An 18,038-nucleotide genomic window follows, 5' to 3' on the forward strand; every position below is an offset into this window, starting at 1 on the left:
AGGAGATCGGGCTGAAACTATAGCTACAAGCTATCCAAGGATGGTACTATAGAATGTCACCTCAAGGTAGGCCTAGTGGCGTCATCTCTTGGTTAGGCCGGAAACTTATCAATCCACCCTCGTATAAGAACAATGGAGTTGATGCAGTAGTGGTCGTCCTTACAAGGACTTTAGCCAAAACAGTTGTCAATTTTTATTAACTGTATTGATTATTTATTCCTTGTGTTAATCTACTGTTGCATTTTTAAATCTACTTCATCAACCCTGCACAGTTAAAAGCATAAATCCTTTGGATGTATGCAGTTCCGTTTATAATCCCTTTATCAATGGCGTTCCTTTTTAGATTCAGATTCATGATGCAAATGTCATGCCTCGATTATGTTTACTCTAAATATCCAAAGAGCAAAGGCGACACTATAACGAGAGGGTGAAAAAGAACATAAATCGGCATATTCTGTCGTACAAAAGTCACATCACCATGTTCACTTTTACTGCCCATATTCTTAACGTATTCAAAGCATCTACATAAGCGAGGACAAGCCAATAAAATAAAAAGTACCTATGTTGGCCTCGTGTTTTATTAATGCGAAATTGTCTGGCATCGAAAAAAATAAATTCCTTCAGCCGGAACTTTCACTGCTTTTCGACACTTGATGATTAGACAGTTTTTATTGCCCGCAATAATAGAAAGTGCCTAAAGGCAGAGGGTGACGGGTTTCTATAAATTTTATTGCTACATTCCTCTGTGCCATCCTTCGAAATATCGTTTACAGAAAAGAATATTTTCTATTCTTCACAAGATTTCTTTTCGACATAATGCCTCGACACTTGTAAGGAAATTTAGATTTTATTGAAGATGTTTTTCCATAATACTTCATTGTTTTTTATGAAAAGAACGCTGCGTTTTCCTGAATGGTGGAAGATAATTCTACGTTCTTTGTCATTTCCTAGCACGTAAATGTTCTTCCTAAAAGTAACCAGCATGTTCAGTTATTTTTAAGAAAACGGGAATAAAATGAAATGCATATACTTCTAAAACAAATTACCCCAAACGTTCTCACCCTATTTAGCCTTTAGGAATTTCCTGTTGACTTAGCCCTTCATCATCATCATAAGGTCGTCAGTCCTAAGAATGGTTAAAACGCCCACCTACACTCCTTCCTATCTTGAGCTAATTTTCGCATCTCCTTAAAACTAGAACATCCTACATCCTTAACTATTCGCGAATAGTCATCCAATCTAGGTCTACCTGTACTGCTCGTAACTCCTGTTTCTGCTTCCAATATGTCTCTGACTAGTCCTTCATGCCTGAGAAGGTGTCCTAGTAACCTATCTCGCCTATTGTTTATTAACTTCCATAGAGTCCTCTGTTATCCTATTCTTTTTAATACCTCTTCATTTCTAACCTTCTCTATCCACGGTATCCTCATCATTTGCCGGTAACACCATATTTGGAACGCTTCTAATCATTTCGCACCCATGCAGCACCGTGCTCCGAACATACACCTTGAACAATCTTTTTCGAATTTCTAAATAAATTTACCGCATTCCTGCAAGTGTTCAGGGTCATTTCTAATACAAAATGGAATGTCTTCAACATATTTTTCACGTCAGAAACTAACGTCTTCTCCGATGAAAGAAATAAGCATTTAAGTTATTAAGTTTATATGATCAAGTACCTAATTTTAACACAAGGTAGGCGTTTTAATTTCTCTTTCTTTCACATGTGACTCATTGACCGCGGTTTTGCGACACCATTGGAGGTAGTAGAGGTACTTACTGTTGTATTTTATCGGACTATTGGATCGGGTCCAGATCAAGTCTACTCTCAAAGAAAACCAGTTTTGTTTTCATCAATGAAATACCGTTTTGTATTTCGTTCGAATATTTTCGACACCAAAACAATTTGCAAAGAAGCTTTCACAGTTTTATCCCGTAGATAAACCTCAAAGTCAGAAAAATAGACAGAAACAGTATATGAAGACACAAAATAAGTAGGTTAATTATTGCAAAAAACACAAATGGGTCTAAGGTTGTTATATACCTTGGCAAATTATCTATTAACTGTGAAAGTTTTAAACGTAAAACTTTGTTCATACTTACCTCTGATAAATTTTTAAACTTGATTTCTAGAAATCTGTATAAACCTTAAACAGGAATCTATATTCTCGTGACTGTTGAATGTAATCCTATCTTACTGTTTGCAATTAAGTTATCAGACGCCAAATAAAAATCTACAGACGATGAATAAGTATGATGCTTGTATTATAGATAATGCAAGTCAGCGTCTTGTGGAGATATCAAATGGGCACTTACGAAGGATGTCATTTTAGATTCTTACGTTGACGAAAGAGGAATTGAATTTCTTTTATCCTATGAACGCATCCGCTTCTTTATCAGATGAATATTTATTACATGGTGACAGAGTAACTGTTTATAGAATTACATGCACACGCATGCATAACTTCCATACCTAATTACAGCATTAATAATTTGTTCCATATGGGTAACGGCGCGACTTATGAACGTTAATTGAATTAATAACAATAAATTTAAAATAGGATGAGGTGAACATTGTTGGATTATACCGAATTAATAATCGTAAACATTCAAGAAAGGAGAAAATTCAATTAAGATAAATATTATTTTTATTTGATAAAATGTGTTAGTGAATTATTTTTACCCATCACTGATATCCTCAAATTAATGATAACTGGTGCGTACCTAAAACCAGGGTCCCATCTTCGTTTCTCGGCAAGGGGATTATCTGTAGGTAGTAAAATTAATTCACTAATACATTGAATTATTGTTATATAAAATTATTTCTGCAGTTTATTTACCATCTATGTACTCAAAACGAAAGGAATTTTAAGAATTCCATGGACGAAAGATTAGTAACGGTAATGATCAAGCACGTATAAATCTGTTGCAAATTGTAACTAAAAGTCAGTTTTTTGACTTCAGAGAAAGTTCTTCTTTGGACATTACAACCGTACAATTTTATTTATTAATACCAGTAGGAGTTATACGGTATTGAAATTGTTAGCGTTTTCAAATCGTAACAAAGAAATTATATAAGACGTGAAATTTTAAATTCCTTCAAGCTAGTTGTAGAACGTTAACTGGAATATGCACCCACTTAATGTTGTGTAATGAATGCTTTGCTCTGAATTCAATCTACAAGTGATAAAAAATTATGAACTTCATAAAAGGCTTTGACTTCTTCAGATATTTCACGTAGAATTAAGTCATCTAAAGAAGTACCTACTGTTAGATAATAATGTGAATTTAATTGTTGATCTATTTGCACTTTTTATTGAAATGGAAATGTATTATTGTTTCAGGCTGAAGAATTAAACGCGATTGTGGGAAATGCATTCCGTATGGCTTACGCTGCCCAATTGCAAAAACAACCAACTTTTCAAGAAGTTATAGCGTCACAACTAGACCAATACCAAACCGAAAAAGTAAATTGGGTATGTCATTCATTTTATCCTTTAATAATAACCATACAAAGACACAAGGGACTAAGTAACTGTTGTTTTGGGTTTCAACCGCGTCAAAAGTTACGAATGGTTTCTCTTTGTTCTACTGGTTCACATTTTTTTTTGCTTGTCAGTAATCTTTGGATTCCTGTTTCATTCTGATTAATCCTGCTTACGCGATCAAAACCTATTTCAATAATTATTATATCAATTGTATAACGGTTGTNTTGTTCCATATGGGTAACGGCGCGACTTATGAACGTTAATTGAATTAATAACAATAAATTTAAAATAGGATGAGGTGAACATTGTTGGATTATACCGAATTAATAATCGTAAACATTCAAGAAAGGAGAAAATTCAATTAAGATAAATATTATTTTTATTTGATAAAATGTGTTAGTGAATTATTTTTACCCATCACTGATATCCTCAAATTAATGATAACTGGTGCGTACCTAAAACCAGGGTCCCATCTTCGTTTCTCGGCAAGGGGATTATCTGTAGGTAGTAAAATTAATTCACTAATACATTGAATTATTGTTATATAAAATTATTTCTGCAGTTTATTTACCATCTATGTACTCAAAACGAAAGGAATTTTAAGAATTCCATGGACGAAAGATTAGTAACGGTAATGATCAAGCACGTATAAATCTGTTGCAAATTGTAACTAAAAGTCAGTTTTTTGACTTCAGAGAAAGTTCTTCTTTGGACATTACAACCGTACAATTTTATTTATTAATACCAGTAGGAGTTATACGGTATTGAAATTGTTAGCGTTTTCAAATCGTAACAAAGAAATTATATAAGACGTGAAATTTTAAATTCCTTCAAGCTAGTTGTAGAACGTTAACTGGAATATGCACCCACTTAATGTTGTGTAATGAATGCTTTGCTCTGAATTCAATCTACAAGTGATAAAAAATTATGAACTTCATAAAAGGCTTTGACTTCTTCAGATATTTCACGTAGAATTAAGTCATCTAAAGAAGTACCTACTGTTAGATAATAATGTGAATTTAATTGTTGATCTATTTGCACTTTTTATTGAAATGGAAATGTATTATTGTTTCAGGCTGAAGAATTAAACGCGATTGTGGGAAATGCATTCCGTATGGCTTACGCTGCCCAATTGCAAAAACAACCAACTTTTCAAGAAGTTATAGCGTCACAACTAGACCAATACCAAACCGAAAAAGTAAATTGGGTATGTCATTCATTTTATCCTTTAATAATAACCATACAAAGACACAAGGGACTAAGTAACTGTTGTTTTGGGTTTCAACCGCGTCAAAAGTTACGAATGGTTTCTCTTTGTTCTACTGGTTCACATTTTTTTTTGCTTGTCAGTAATCTTTGGATTCCTGTTTCATTCTGATTAATCCTGCTTACGCGATCAAAACCTATTTCAATAATTATTATATCAATTGTATAACGGTTGTGATAATTTTAGTGTGATATTTTTTTCAGTCAAAGGGGCTAACACCCGGTTTATTCAAAGATAAACTGTCACCCCATAACAGTACCCGGCAATCTCCTGAGACAGAAATGCAGTTGAACGGAAATTCGGAAGGGTCCACGTTACGTCTGGGACCGCCGTCAACAATTCCCGGACTCCGGCCGAGTCATAAATTCAATGTCCTGGATTTTCCCGACAAAATCCAATCGTCTCATCCTAGTCCACCAAGCAGCGACGAGAGCAACTCGCCTACAGAACTAAACTCATGTAAACGAATGACTGAAAAACCTCCCCTCATCAAAAGGATAGCGATGGGATTAACGGGAAATCATCACCAACACGAAGTGGACGACGATAGTTATCCTTTGTTCAGTAGAAGTTCGCCAAATAGCACGTCCAGCAGTACGCCAAATAGTCCTCCAGCCAGCGGAAGGCAACAGTGTCCTTCAGGGTTTGTACTTACTATATATTAAATTTTCGTAAATAGAAATAGCACCAAAGTCATCATTACTTTTCAGTTACGTCAATGATAACGGTACTAGTGTTAACAATAGTCCGAAAATAACAATATCCAGGACCAACAATGACTTGGAAAAGAATGACGACGATGAAGAAGATGAAGAAGAAACAGAATTATCGTCTACAACTCAGAAGAATGTAACGGACAATGGGCGTATCGTATTACACAATTCACCGGCTTCGACTGAACAAGAGTTCAAGTCAAAAAGAATATCCCAAATAAGTTCGAGTAGTTCCAGTTCATGCCAGCAAAGCAGTACCGAAAACACTTCGATCAGTTTCACCCCAACACCTCCCCCATTGCCAGAACGAACCGATTCCTTGTTTAAAGAAGAAGGAGAGCTTCGATCAGCGCCGTGGTTTCAAGCGGGAATTCCTAGGGAAATCACGCTGGAGGTGTTAAGTCAAGAACCTGTGGGAGCCTTCATGGTTAGAGAAAGTACCACGAAGCCAGGCTGTTACGCGTTGTCGTTGAGAGTTCCTAGAAATTTTCAACCATCTGGAATTGCACACTATCTTATAATTAGGACGAATAAGGGCTTTAGAATAAAGGTAAGAAATATTGACTTTTTTCTTAGATGACATAGAATTTAGAGTATTTTTTTTTTAATTTTTTAGGGCTTTACAAAGGAATTTTCTACGTTAACGTCATTAATAACGCACCATTCTGTGATGCAAGAACTTCTACCGTGTCCGTTGTCGTTAAGTCGTTATAATCCGAGTTTTGTAAAATCGGATTCGCGAAAGGACTTTGCGGATATTGACATGGATCCAGATTACAACACTTTGGCCGACTTTCGAAAAATGATGGCGGATTTAAAGTAGTATATTGATGTAGTTTTTTGATCGATGGAAAGTGCTAGTCTCGACTGCTTTGTATGGTGTTAAAAATGTCGGCGCCGAAAAGACACAAATAAGTGTTCCTTGTGATATTCCAGTGTTAATTATGTTAATTATTATCATGCATTATAATATAAAGTATTACATTTATAACTTTGTACAGAAAAAGTTATATAAAACTGACATTTTACAATATAGTCGATATTTTATTAACTGTACAAATAAATGAACTTTTTGGTCATTTTACTGTATTGTATTGTAAATAAATTTTGAAAATCGAAGAAACAGGCTCGGCATTTGGAACAACATAAAATAAGGTAAGTGTCGTACTTAATAAAACTTATTTCGTCACAAATTATCAAAATTATCTTAAAACTTGGACAGTTGGGATCAATTTCTAGACCCCCAAGTAAACCCTACTTAAAGTTTACCCTCTGGTCCTACTTAAAATCTTACTTATGTTTGACGCGCTATCTATAAAGAGAATGCTGAAGCTTTACATTATTTCGTATACCTTCCTGTAGTTCAATAAGTGAATGAAGCATTGAATGTACGAATTCAGGGTCAGATGGCACCACCAATAGGAGTTTTCTAATAATTTTCCTCGATAAAAGTTAGTTCGAAATGTAAAGCGCGACAAATGAGTGAGTAATCTGTTGTTCGCTTTAATGTTTATATGTCGTTAAATACGTGCAAATTGATTTCGTTACTCAAGGATACCTGACAATGCTGGATTATTACAACTAATGCAAATAAGGATTAACCAAAAAAAAGGTAAATTATCATATAAATTAAAAGTTAACAACTTGTGAAGAGTGGAAGAAATTAACCATACTAACAAATTAATCACTAAAAAATTAGTTTTGAGAAAGGTGAAAAATAAATACTCGTCCTTCCAAAAGGAAAATGCCGAATGTGCGTACATAAAATATAGCCAAAAAAACGCACTTATGCATTTTAAAGCTATCCTATGTAGGCAAATGTAAACCACACAAAAAATGCAAAATTGTAGTCTTAACTGTATAAATTACAAAGTTGAATTATTATTCAATGAAAATTTTCCTGAAAAAATTAGAGACGTAGGTATTCCTTCTAGTTAAAAATTTTGTTAAAATTATTAAAAGGTTTGTCTTTTAGGGTGTTTTTCTTCGAAAACAACATTTTTAGCTGTAAATGATGAGCAGATCTTGCAAGTTGCTTTAATTTTAAAATGTTTTGTTCTGATTAAATCTACCTACAATTGAAATAACAGTAGATGTTGGATCTTTAGATTGAAATAANAATTACTGCTTTATAATTGTGTTACCTCTTTTCTTTAGAAATTTCTAGACGTGGCTGGGTCTCATAAAAAACAAGGGATGGTTTATAAAGTGGGATTACTGAGATGGGTTGGTAAGTACTGACACTTTTAATTCATGAAAGTTTTAAATTATTCATTAAATATGTAAGACCTATTTAATAGAAACGCTTTTTCATCATCTTTCAGCATCGATGGTATCAACTGCGTACCTACATCCCAAAATTCGATCACCTTTTTGGACCATGGGGGAGTTTTTCCATTTTCCGCTGTTGAGCTGTCGTGTGGAAATTGGGACGTTCGTTGTATAATTATGTAGATAGACAAAAGTGGATTTATTATTCACAATTTTAAATATCCTTCAGTTATTCTATCAATTTATTGACTTTCTTTTTTGGTAATCTAATGCAATTTTTACATCCTTAGCGTCAAATCATATTAATCATTTTGATTTTTATCTTATTGCGAAAAGTTTCGCCTTTTTACTTATTTTTTAGTCTTTGCAGTAGTCATGCATAAATTTTTATTTTATATTTCAACTTACAATTCATTTTCTATCACTTTTAATATTTATTTCAAGTTGCAGTACCTACTTCATTTATGGTGTTTAATTATTCTTAAAAAATACTAAAAAAGACAGTCTTTATTACTATTATGATTTGTTCTTATAATAATTCTATGTAATGTTTGGTTACTTACTTCCACACCATGAGAATTTTCTTATTTACAAAATTTAGCTTTTTGAGTACTATAAACTGTTTAGGGTGATGGCTGTTACATGTGGAAACTTATCCATAATTATTAAACTAAAACACATAAAGTTTCACGAAATCATAATTGTAATCACGACAATATTGTTTCGTCACGCAGTGGCATCATCAGGGGATGATTATACAAATTTAACTGACTTATACCTACCTATATTCTCTAGGTGGGTGGTGAGAGGTTGTTAAAATTTGTTCGTTTAAAATCACCCCTTTATTATAGTGTCTATTTATTTTTAATTGTTCTAGTAAATTTAACTTAAAACCTAGTAAGTTCGGAGTTGTTTGATCCATACTCTCTCTACTTTTTTATTAATTGTACTATTTTTAAGAACCACCCTCACCTAGCGACAAGAAATCGTGTATCATGTGTCTTTATATTGTCCTTTAGATAAAAACATCACGCTGTGCTGAACATTCGTATAAACAGGTTTTAATATAGAAATTAATAGAATAACATGTAATAATTTGAATGTTATGTTGCTACATAAAAAAATTTCGCAAATAGAATTAATTTAAATTTCAATAAATTAGGTCTTTATAACATCATAGAAATAAAAAAAAAACTATACGGCTTGATATGTGCTTTATACATTAATTAAAAATATTTTATTGTCAATGTATATGTAGTAAACAGTAGGTATACATATGTCCTTCAATATTTGGTAGGTACTTTGCCTATTTAAGGTGGTTATCTCTTGGAAATTTTTCTTTCTTTTCGTTATTATTTCTAGCAAATTCTTTATGCTATTTCACCTTTACTTTCTCATTAATTTTCTTTCATTCTTATTTAAATTTTTAATATTCCTTTATATTCAGTCTACTTTATTTACTACACCCTCTTTACCAATATTTATTATCATTGCACTCATTCCTTAATCTAAACCTTACTATAATTGTCATATCCTTACTTCCTATTAAATACTAGGGTCTTAAATTTTCCTGCGAGCTTTTCCATAGCCACCATTTCATCCCTTCTGCATATTTTGACCTTTGTATTCTTCTGAAATCTTTTCTTTATCATATCACCTATTTTCATTCCCGTATTTTTCTATTTCAATTGGTCTTTATTTATCATTATTCCATACCTATTTTTCATCGTAAAATCCATAACTTTTTCTTTATATCTCTCTTCTTATGCTTCCTTCCTGTAAACGTTCCAATTTTTCCTTATATCTGAGTTCTCTCCTTTTAATCTTATCCATTTCTCCACATTTCGTATCTCATTTTAAGATACAGTTCGACGTGCTTTTTTCCAATTTTAATATCTATTTCATGTACCTACTTTTCATAAATATTCTCCACTTGATTATATCTTTTCCACCCTCAGATTTCTATCCCATAAAAGACAACGATTCTTGCTAATGTGTTGAATAAAATCATCCTTCTTTCCTGATGGTTTCTGCTCAATTTTTGTCCAGTTCCTCACATGTGTATCTTCCTCGTTATTTTCTTCCACCGTATATATCAGATAATTACATTTTCTTCTCCTTTTTTATTAGCGTACCCTTCCATTTTACTTCTTCTAGGTACTTCTTTCTTATTCTGTCCTTTGTCTTTCCAAATTCCTTTATTTTAGTCTTATATTTATTGAATTCTAAACTTTTTTTCTCTAAATACAATTCCAATAATCTGTTTCCTTCTCCATCCAGAATTTTTCCAACTCCCAATTCATTAACCTCGTCACCTCTATCGTTTCTTTGTATATCCCCATTATTCTCTCTATCATCTCTTCATCTATTTCGGTTCTCTAAGTGTACAGGTGGAGTATTTTTGATATAACATTTCTTGCCTTTTGGTTTAAAAATTGCGAAGATAGAAATTTATTTATAAGTTTGGTCAAGCCTCATGCATTTCCCTTCCACATTAATTTGAAAAGTGCAAAAAAATTTAAATTAAACGATATGAATTAATAATAACATTCTACTTTTACTAAAATAACTGAAACTAAGTATGTGATCACTATAAATCTGCTACTAAAACAATATTATTATATTGTTATTCTTTTCTTTTAAGAACAATGCAACTATAAATGATGTGGACCAACGAACAGCCAATTTTCTGGTTGCACGGTAAGTCTTAACTNACTAAAATAACTGAAACTAAGTATGTGATCACTATAAATCTGCTACTAAAACAATATTATTATATTGTTATTCTTTTCTTTTAAGAACAATGCAACTATAAATGATGTGGACCAACGAACAGCCAATTTTCTGGTTGCACGGTAAGTCTTAACTTTTATTTTTCTTTTTATTAGATGTTGCTTTTTGGCGGATTTGGATTACATTACTAACTACATTTTGATGTTCTATAATGTGTGTTATCTAAAATCAGTGTTACAGCTACAAATACAATTTCGCATGTTTTTAACAGAAGCAGTCTCTTTATTCAACTGTATTCTAGACATTGGACTAGTTAGGATGTGTCAAAGTGAAATATTAAAACTTTTGCGTTTTGAAAAAAACATTTGACAAAGTCTGCCTTCCAATTTAGCATACATTTTATGGGAATTGAAGTAAGTGAACGAAGGTGCCGTCAATGGGGGGTTTTAAATTAGTTTATTTTTATAGTCCCTACATTCACGTCAGATATTTCTGGATGTCAACATATTTTAAATTATACTTAAAATAGGCGAGATACAGCGTCGCAACGTGACCTTTAAAAATATAATCTTAAATTTTCTCTTAGGGCTTGAAATTTTATTTTGTAAGTCGCAAAAGTGGATCAAAAATGAAGCAAACAATGCGCTCTGTTCTGGACCGGGATCTTTACTCATAGAGGCCCGCTAGTAGTCCGAAATTTTAGTTATGGATTTCTTGCAAAAATTGTAGAGTCGCACCTTATTTAGGAATTTTATAGTTTTAGTTTCTTTATGGAAAGGGATCCCCTCAAAGGCTTATGTATTGGACCCCGAATGTCTAAGCCAATTTGAATTTGCGGGGTGCCCAATAAGGTGAAATGTACTTCTATTTTGCGAAATCGGAAAGAACTATTCACAACCTCTGATCCTTTTTAACCAATGTTCAAATTTGGACACCCAAAATTCCCCTTTTTACAGTGGTTTAAGCCAATTTAATGCTGTATTATACCAATTGTCGCGGGATGTCGTAATAATATGTAGTATATATAATAATAGTAGTAGTAGTAGTAGTAGTAGTAGTAGTATATGAAGTTGTTCACATTGGCCATTAAAGGTATTAGAAGCTTAAAAAGAGTACAAACAGACATTCCATGAATGCCTTCTAATTCTTTAACTGAAGAGAGACCAAAAACTCCTTGGAAATGGATAATCTAAAATATTGGGTCGATTTTGTTTTCCGGGTTCAATGCCATAGTCCAAATTTGGGCACCCAAAATTTCCCTTTTTACAGTGGTTCAAGCCAATTTAAATTTATATGTTAAAAGTGCGGCAAGGTATCGTACATGGGGACGTACGTTTTGATGAAAGTTTGTTTTTTGGTAATCGAAGAAGGGTATTCATAGCTTCAGATTCCTTTTAACCAATTTTCAAAATTAAAAGGACAAAACTAATTTAAAATTGTATGATAAAAGTGCGCCTGGGTATCGTAAAGGGACATACGTTTTAATGAAAATTCATTTTCGCAAAGTTGAAAGAAATTATTTTTATTTTTAAACAGTGATTCAAATTTGGGTACTCAAAATTTCACTCTTTACAGTGGTTCATGTTCATTTAAGGGTATGATATAAACCGGCGAAATCCAAAAAAGTGATTCATCATCATTATCATCATAACGTCATCAGTCCTAAGACTGGTTTGACACGTACCTCAACTCTTTCCTATCCTGAGCTAAACTTCGCATTTCCCTAAAACTAGAGCCCACATCCTTAACTATTTGCGAAGAGTAATCTAATCTAGATCCACCTCTACCCTTCCTAACTTCTGTTTCTGCCTCTAATATGTCTCTGACTGGACCTTCATGTGTCCTACCAACCTATCTCGCCTATTTTTTATTGACTTCTATAGAGTCCTCTGTTCTCCTATTCTTTCCAATACCTCTTCATTTCTAACCTTTTCTACCCACGATATCCTCATCATCCGCCTATAACACCACATTTCGAACGCTTCTAACCTTTTCTTTTCCGCCGCTCCCACTGTCCATGTTTCGCACCCGTACAACGCCGTGCTCCAAACATACACCTTTAACAACCTTTTTCGAATTTCTAAATTAACCGTTCGCGAGCATAGAAGTGACTTCTTTTTATTAAAGGCGACACGACCCTGCGCTATCCTCTGCTTTATATCCCTACTACTCCTTCCATCCTCACTTATCTGACTTCCTAGGTATCTAAAATCAGCCACTTCTTCTAATTTTTCGTCTCCTATCTTTATATTCGCTCTTTCCCTACTTTTTCTTCCCTTGCATATCAGTATTTTAGTTTTACTTTTATTTATTTTCGTACAGTACTGATCTGTCAGTACCGCTTCCATTTTATTTAAAGGTCCTCTTTCTAGATGCTAATACTGCTATATCATCTGCAAATCTAAGCATACTAATCTTTTGCCCTTGCAGATCTATCCCTACAGTGGTACTGTCTTTAGTGATTCATAACTTTTGTTGTTTTAACCAATTTTCAAATTTGAATATGCATAATTTTGCTCTCAAGTCAATTTACATTTGTTCCTGTCGAAGAAATGATCGCAAATATTTCGAAAACTTCCCTATTTCAGTTTTTTATTGATAGTCGAAAATGCCATTATTTTTTTCCATTAACTTAAGGTACTCCATTACTTTCTTTGGGTATTGCTAAAAAGAAATCTATTTTACTAAAATGTCTACCATTTAAGTGGTTTAAACAAATTTTAAATTGGACTTTAGCTCATGATTTAAAGCATGAATTAGTGCTTTACAATTGTTTTCCCTTCGTTTTAGAAATTCCTACACATGGCTGGATCTCATAAAAAACAAGGGATAGTTTATAAAGTGGGATTACTTAGATGGATCATGTTTCAGCATCGATGGTATCAACAGCGTACGTACATTCCAAAATTCAATCACCTTCTTGAACCATGGGGGAGTTTTACCATTTTCCATTGTTCCATTTTCCATGGAAATTGGGATGTTCGTTGTATAAATATGTAGGTAGACAAAAGTGGGTTTATTGTTCATATTTTTAAATATTTTTCAATTTATTGACTCTCTCTTTTGGTAATCTAATGCAATTTTTGCATCCCTAGCGTCAAATTATTTTTTTTTTGTCTTTGCAGTTGTAATGCGTAAATTTTTATTTTATATTTCCATTCCAATTCATTTTCTATCACTTTTAATTTTTATTTCAAGCTGGCGTACTTTATTTATGGTGTTCAATTATTTTTCAAAAATACCGAAAAAAGCAGAAAAACAAAAACTTCCTTTTTACACAGTGGATATATAACCAAATAGAACATCCTGTAGATGTCATACTATTTTAACCCGACACCTTCTTCAAAACTAACATTAGGAATGAGTCCTTTAAAATGAAAATTTGTTATTCGAAAATCAAAGAAAGTTATTCATTACTTCAGATCCTTCTTAACCAATTTTCAAATTTGGATGCTCAAAATTTCCCTTCTTACAGTGGTCTAAAATAATTTAAAATTGTGTCATAAAAACGAGATTCATAACATTTTTTAATCAATTTTCAAATTTGAATATGCATAATTTTGTTCTTAACACTGACTCAAGTCAAATTACATTTAATCCTGTTGCAAAAATAATCACAAATATATCAAAAACTTTCAATTGTTTATGGATTGGGGAAAATTTCATTTATTTTACTAAAATGTCTACTATTTAAGTGATTTAAACAAACCTTAAATTGGACTGAAGCTTATTATTTCAAGCATTAATTACTGCTTTATAATTGTGTTGCCTTCTTTTCAGAAATTCCTAGACATAGCTGGGCCTCATAAAAAACAAGGGATAGTATATAAAAGGGGTTTTTACTTAGATGGACTGGTAAGTACAAACACTTATAATTCATGAAATTTATTCATCAAATTTTTAAGACGCATTTAATCGAAATGTTTTTTCAACATATTTCAGCATTGATGGTATCAACTACGTGCATATATTCCAAAATTCGATCACCTTCTTGAACCATGATTGAGTTTTACCATTTTCCATTGTTGATCTGTCGTATAAAAATTGGGACCTTCGTTGTATAATTATGTAGGTAAGTTTATTGTTCATAATTTTAAATATCTTTCAATTGTCCCATCAATTAATTAACTCTTTTTAACTCTTAGTAATGCGTAAATCTTTATCTTATATTTCCACTTACAATTCATTTTCTATCACTTATAATATTTATTTCATGTTGACGTATTTTATTTATGGTTTGTAATTATTTTTAAAAAATTAAACAAACTTTAAACTGGACTGAAACTTATTCTTTAAAGTTCGAATTACTGCTTTATAATTGTGTTACCTCTTTTCTTTAGAAATTTCTAGACGTGGCTGGGTCTCATAAAAAACAAGGGATGGTTTATAAAGTGGGATTACTGAGATGGGTTGGTAAGTACTGACACTTTTAATTCATGAAAGTTTTAAATTATTCATTAAATATGTAAGACCTATTTAATAGAAACGCTTTTTCATCATCTTTCAGCATCGATGGTATCAACTGCGTACCTACATCCCAAAATTCGATCACCTTTTTGGACCATGGGGGAGTTTTTCCATTTTCCGCTGTTGAGCTGTCGTGTGGAAATTGGGACGTTCGTTGTATAATTATGTAGATAGACAAAAGTGGATTTATTATTCACAATTTTAAATATCCTTCAGTTATTCTATCAATTTATTGACTTTCTTTTTTGGTAATCTAATGCAATTTTTACATCCTTAGCGTCAAATCATATTAATCATTTTGATTTTTATCTTATTGCGAAAAGTTTCGCCTTTTTACTTATTTTTTAGTCTTTGCAGTAGTCATGCATAAATTTTTATTTTATATTTCAACTTACAATTCATTTTCTATCACTTTTAATATTCATTTCAAGTTGCAGTACCTACTTCATTTATGGTGTTTAATTATTCTTAAAAAATACTAAAAAAGACAGTCTTTATTACTATTATGATTTGTTCTTATAATAATTCTATGTAATGTTTGGTTACTTACTTCCACACCATGAGAATTTTCTTATTTACAAAATTTAGCTTTTTGAGTACTATAAACTGTTTAGGGTGATGGCTGTTACATGTGGAAACTTATCCATAATTATTAAACTAAAACACATAAAGTTTCACGAAATCATAATTGTAATCACGACAATATTGTTTCGTCACGCAGTGGCATCATCAGGGGATGATTATACAAATTTAACTGACTTATACCTACCTATATTCTCTAGGTGGGTGGTGAGAGGTTGTTAAAATTTGTTCGTTTAAAATCACCCCTTTATTATAGTGTCTATTTATTTTTAATTGTTCTAGTAAATTTAACTTAAAACCTAGTAAGTTCGGAGTTGTTTGATCCATACTCTCTCTACTTTTTTATTAATTGTACTATTTTTAAGAACCACCCTCACCTAGCTAGTGATTATAAACAGGTATAAATCAGTTAAGTTTGTATATTCACCACTTGATGATGTCACTGTGTGGCGAAACAATATTGTCGTAATTATTGTTTTATTTTAATAATTTTGAGTGCTTTTCAACTTTATGACTTTATTTAAATTATTATAATTCAAAATCATTTCAAGTGTTTATTTAATAACTTACATTCACATGATCAGTTACAAATTAATTTATTTATATTACAGTTATAAGAGTTGCTCATCAAATTACCTTTTGCAATAATTTTTTTGATTTTCCCTTACTTATCTTTCTTTTTGTATTTACTTTATAATTACTTAAATAATTTTTCATTTCGCATAATAACTTCTAAATTATTTTGTTTCTTATTCAAGTTCAAATAGATAGAATAACTGAATTATTAATTTTACCTTAATTGCCTACATTAAATAAAGTACTAAAAAAACCTTCTTTACATACGGTGGACATATAACGAAATAGAATATCCTGTAGATGTCCTTATACCATTTTAATCCGGCGCCTTCACCAAAATTAATATTAGGAATGAGTCCTTCAAAAATATCTTCAATTTTCTTTCTTATTTAAGTTTAAATTGATAGAATAACTGAATTATTAATTTTACCCTAATTGCCTACCTTAAATAAAGTATGAAAAAGACTTCCTTAACATACAGTGGATATATAATCAAATAGAATATCCTGTAGATGTCCTTATACCATTTTAATCCGGCGCCTTCACCAAAATTAATATTAGGAATGAGTCCTTCAAAAATATCTTCAATTTTCTTTCTTATTTAAGTTTAAATTNATCTATAGATTTCGGCAATGATGTCAATATCATTGTAATAATAAATATTGGGGATTTGGGAATTCATTATGGGGTGAAAACGATGGTGTGAATGGGATGTTCGAAGAGAAAAAGTGAGAGAAAGAACAGTGTGAGGGTAAAAATGGGAGAGTGAACGATTGAAAGAGAGGGAGAATATGTGTAAGGGTAAAAGTATTTGTATGAATAAAAAGAGTTATGTAAGGAAAGGAGAAAATATGAATGAGGGTGCGTGGTATGCGAGAGTAAATGATTGCTAGGGTGAATATAAGAGAGAAAGAGTATGTGGAGGGTGAAGTTGTTTGTATGAATGAAAAAGTGTATGAGGGAGAGAAAATGTGGATGAGGTTGAATGGTAAGCAAGAGGAAATGAATGCGAGGGTGTATATAGGAGAGAACGAGTAGGAAATGTGGATGAGGGTGAATGGTATGCAAGTGAAAATGATTGCGGGGATGAATATATGATAGAACGAGTGTGCGGAGGGTGAAGTTGTTTGTATGAATGGAAAGAATGTGAGGGAGAGCAAATATGAATGTGGGTGCGTGGTATTCAAGAGAAAATGATTGCGAGGGTGAATACATGAGAGAACGAGTATGTGGAGAGGGAAAGAATGTATTCGTGGGAGAAAAAGGGGTAAGAATGGGTGACAGGAAGAATAAAAGTGGGGCAGAATGTATGTAAGGGTGAAAGTGTTTGTATGAATGAATGAGTGCGTGTGACGGAGAGAGAGTATGAATGAGAAGGTGAGAATGTGTGAGAAAGAGGGGTTGTCTGTGAGAGAGAATGAATGAGGGCGAGAATGTGTGTATGAGAGAGGGTATGTGTGTGAGAGAAAGAGAGAGTATAAATCTGTACTCTCCTCTCTCTCACACACACGTTCTTTCTCAAGCACACACTCTCGCCCTCGGCGTGAAAGGGGGTGAGAATGTGTGCGTGAGAGTGTGTGTGTGAGAGAGAGTACAAATCCGTACCCATCTCTCTCACACGCACTCTCTCATACACACACTCCCGCCCTCGGTATGAATGACACAAGGGGGGAGACCCCCGGTATGAATGAGGGTGTGAATGTTAAGGGGGCGACGCCCCCGGGGCAAGGGGGGAAATAAGGGGGGAAGCCCCCGGGGCAAGGGAGGAGACACAAATAAAACGAGAGAATCCTTATACTGTGTTTTATTTCAAAAAGACAAAAAAAAATTTTTCAGGCCTACCAGGTTTAGTGCGAAAGGTTTTGTTAATTCGACGAGCGTCCGGGACAAGGCCCGGACGTTGGATTGTCCAAATTCGAACTGGGAGGCCCCCAAGACTTG

General features: G+C 32.9%; 1 protein-coding gene and 1 long non-coding RNA gene across 6 annotated transcripts; both read left to right on the forward strand.

Moving 5' to 3' along the window:
* Positions 1-3,321: 3,321 nt before the first annotated feature.
* LOC108734288 (tensin-4) lies at positions 3,322-6,501 on the forward strand. The gene is made up of 4 exons (XM_018465769.1): positions 3,322-3,476; positions 4,959-5,398; positions 5,466-6,018; positions 6,085-6,501. Exons 1-4 carry the CDS (start codon positions 3,384-3,386, stop codon positions 6,289-6,291), a joined length of 1,293 nt encoding a protein of 430 aa, XP_018321271.1. The 5' UTR covers positions 3,322-3,383; the 3' UTR covers positions 6,292-6,501.
* Positions 6,502-10,423: 3,922 nt separating this feature from the next.
* LOC108734291 lies at positions 10,424-15,287 on the forward strand. 5 transcript variants are annotated; one of them, XR_003230847.1, is made up of 6 exons: positions 10,424-10,439; positions 13,263-13,468; positions 14,253-14,327; positions 14,415-14,544; positions 14,813-14,885; positions 14,980-15,287. It is a non-coding gene; the product is annotated as an uncharacterized LOC108734291 (long non-coding RNA). The 5 variants fall into 5 exon arrangements; XR_003230845.1 differs by lacking the exon at positions 10,424-10,439 and adding an exon at positions 10,527-10,594 and having other exon boundaries at positions 13,263-13,482; XR_003230844.1 differs by lacking the exon at positions 10,424-10,439 and adding an exon at positions 10,527-10,594.
* The last annotated feature ends 2,751 nt before the right edge of the window (positions 15,288-18,038 follow it).

Source organism: Agrilus planipennis, unplaced genomic scaffold (genome assembly GCF_000699045.2).
Source record: "Agrilus planipennis isolate EAB-ADULT unplaced genomic scaffold, Apla_2.0 scaffold83, whole genome shotgun sequence".
Taxonomy (NCBI): Eukaryota; Metazoa; Arthropoda; class Insecta; order Coleoptera; family Buprestidae; genus Agrilus; species Agrilus planipennis.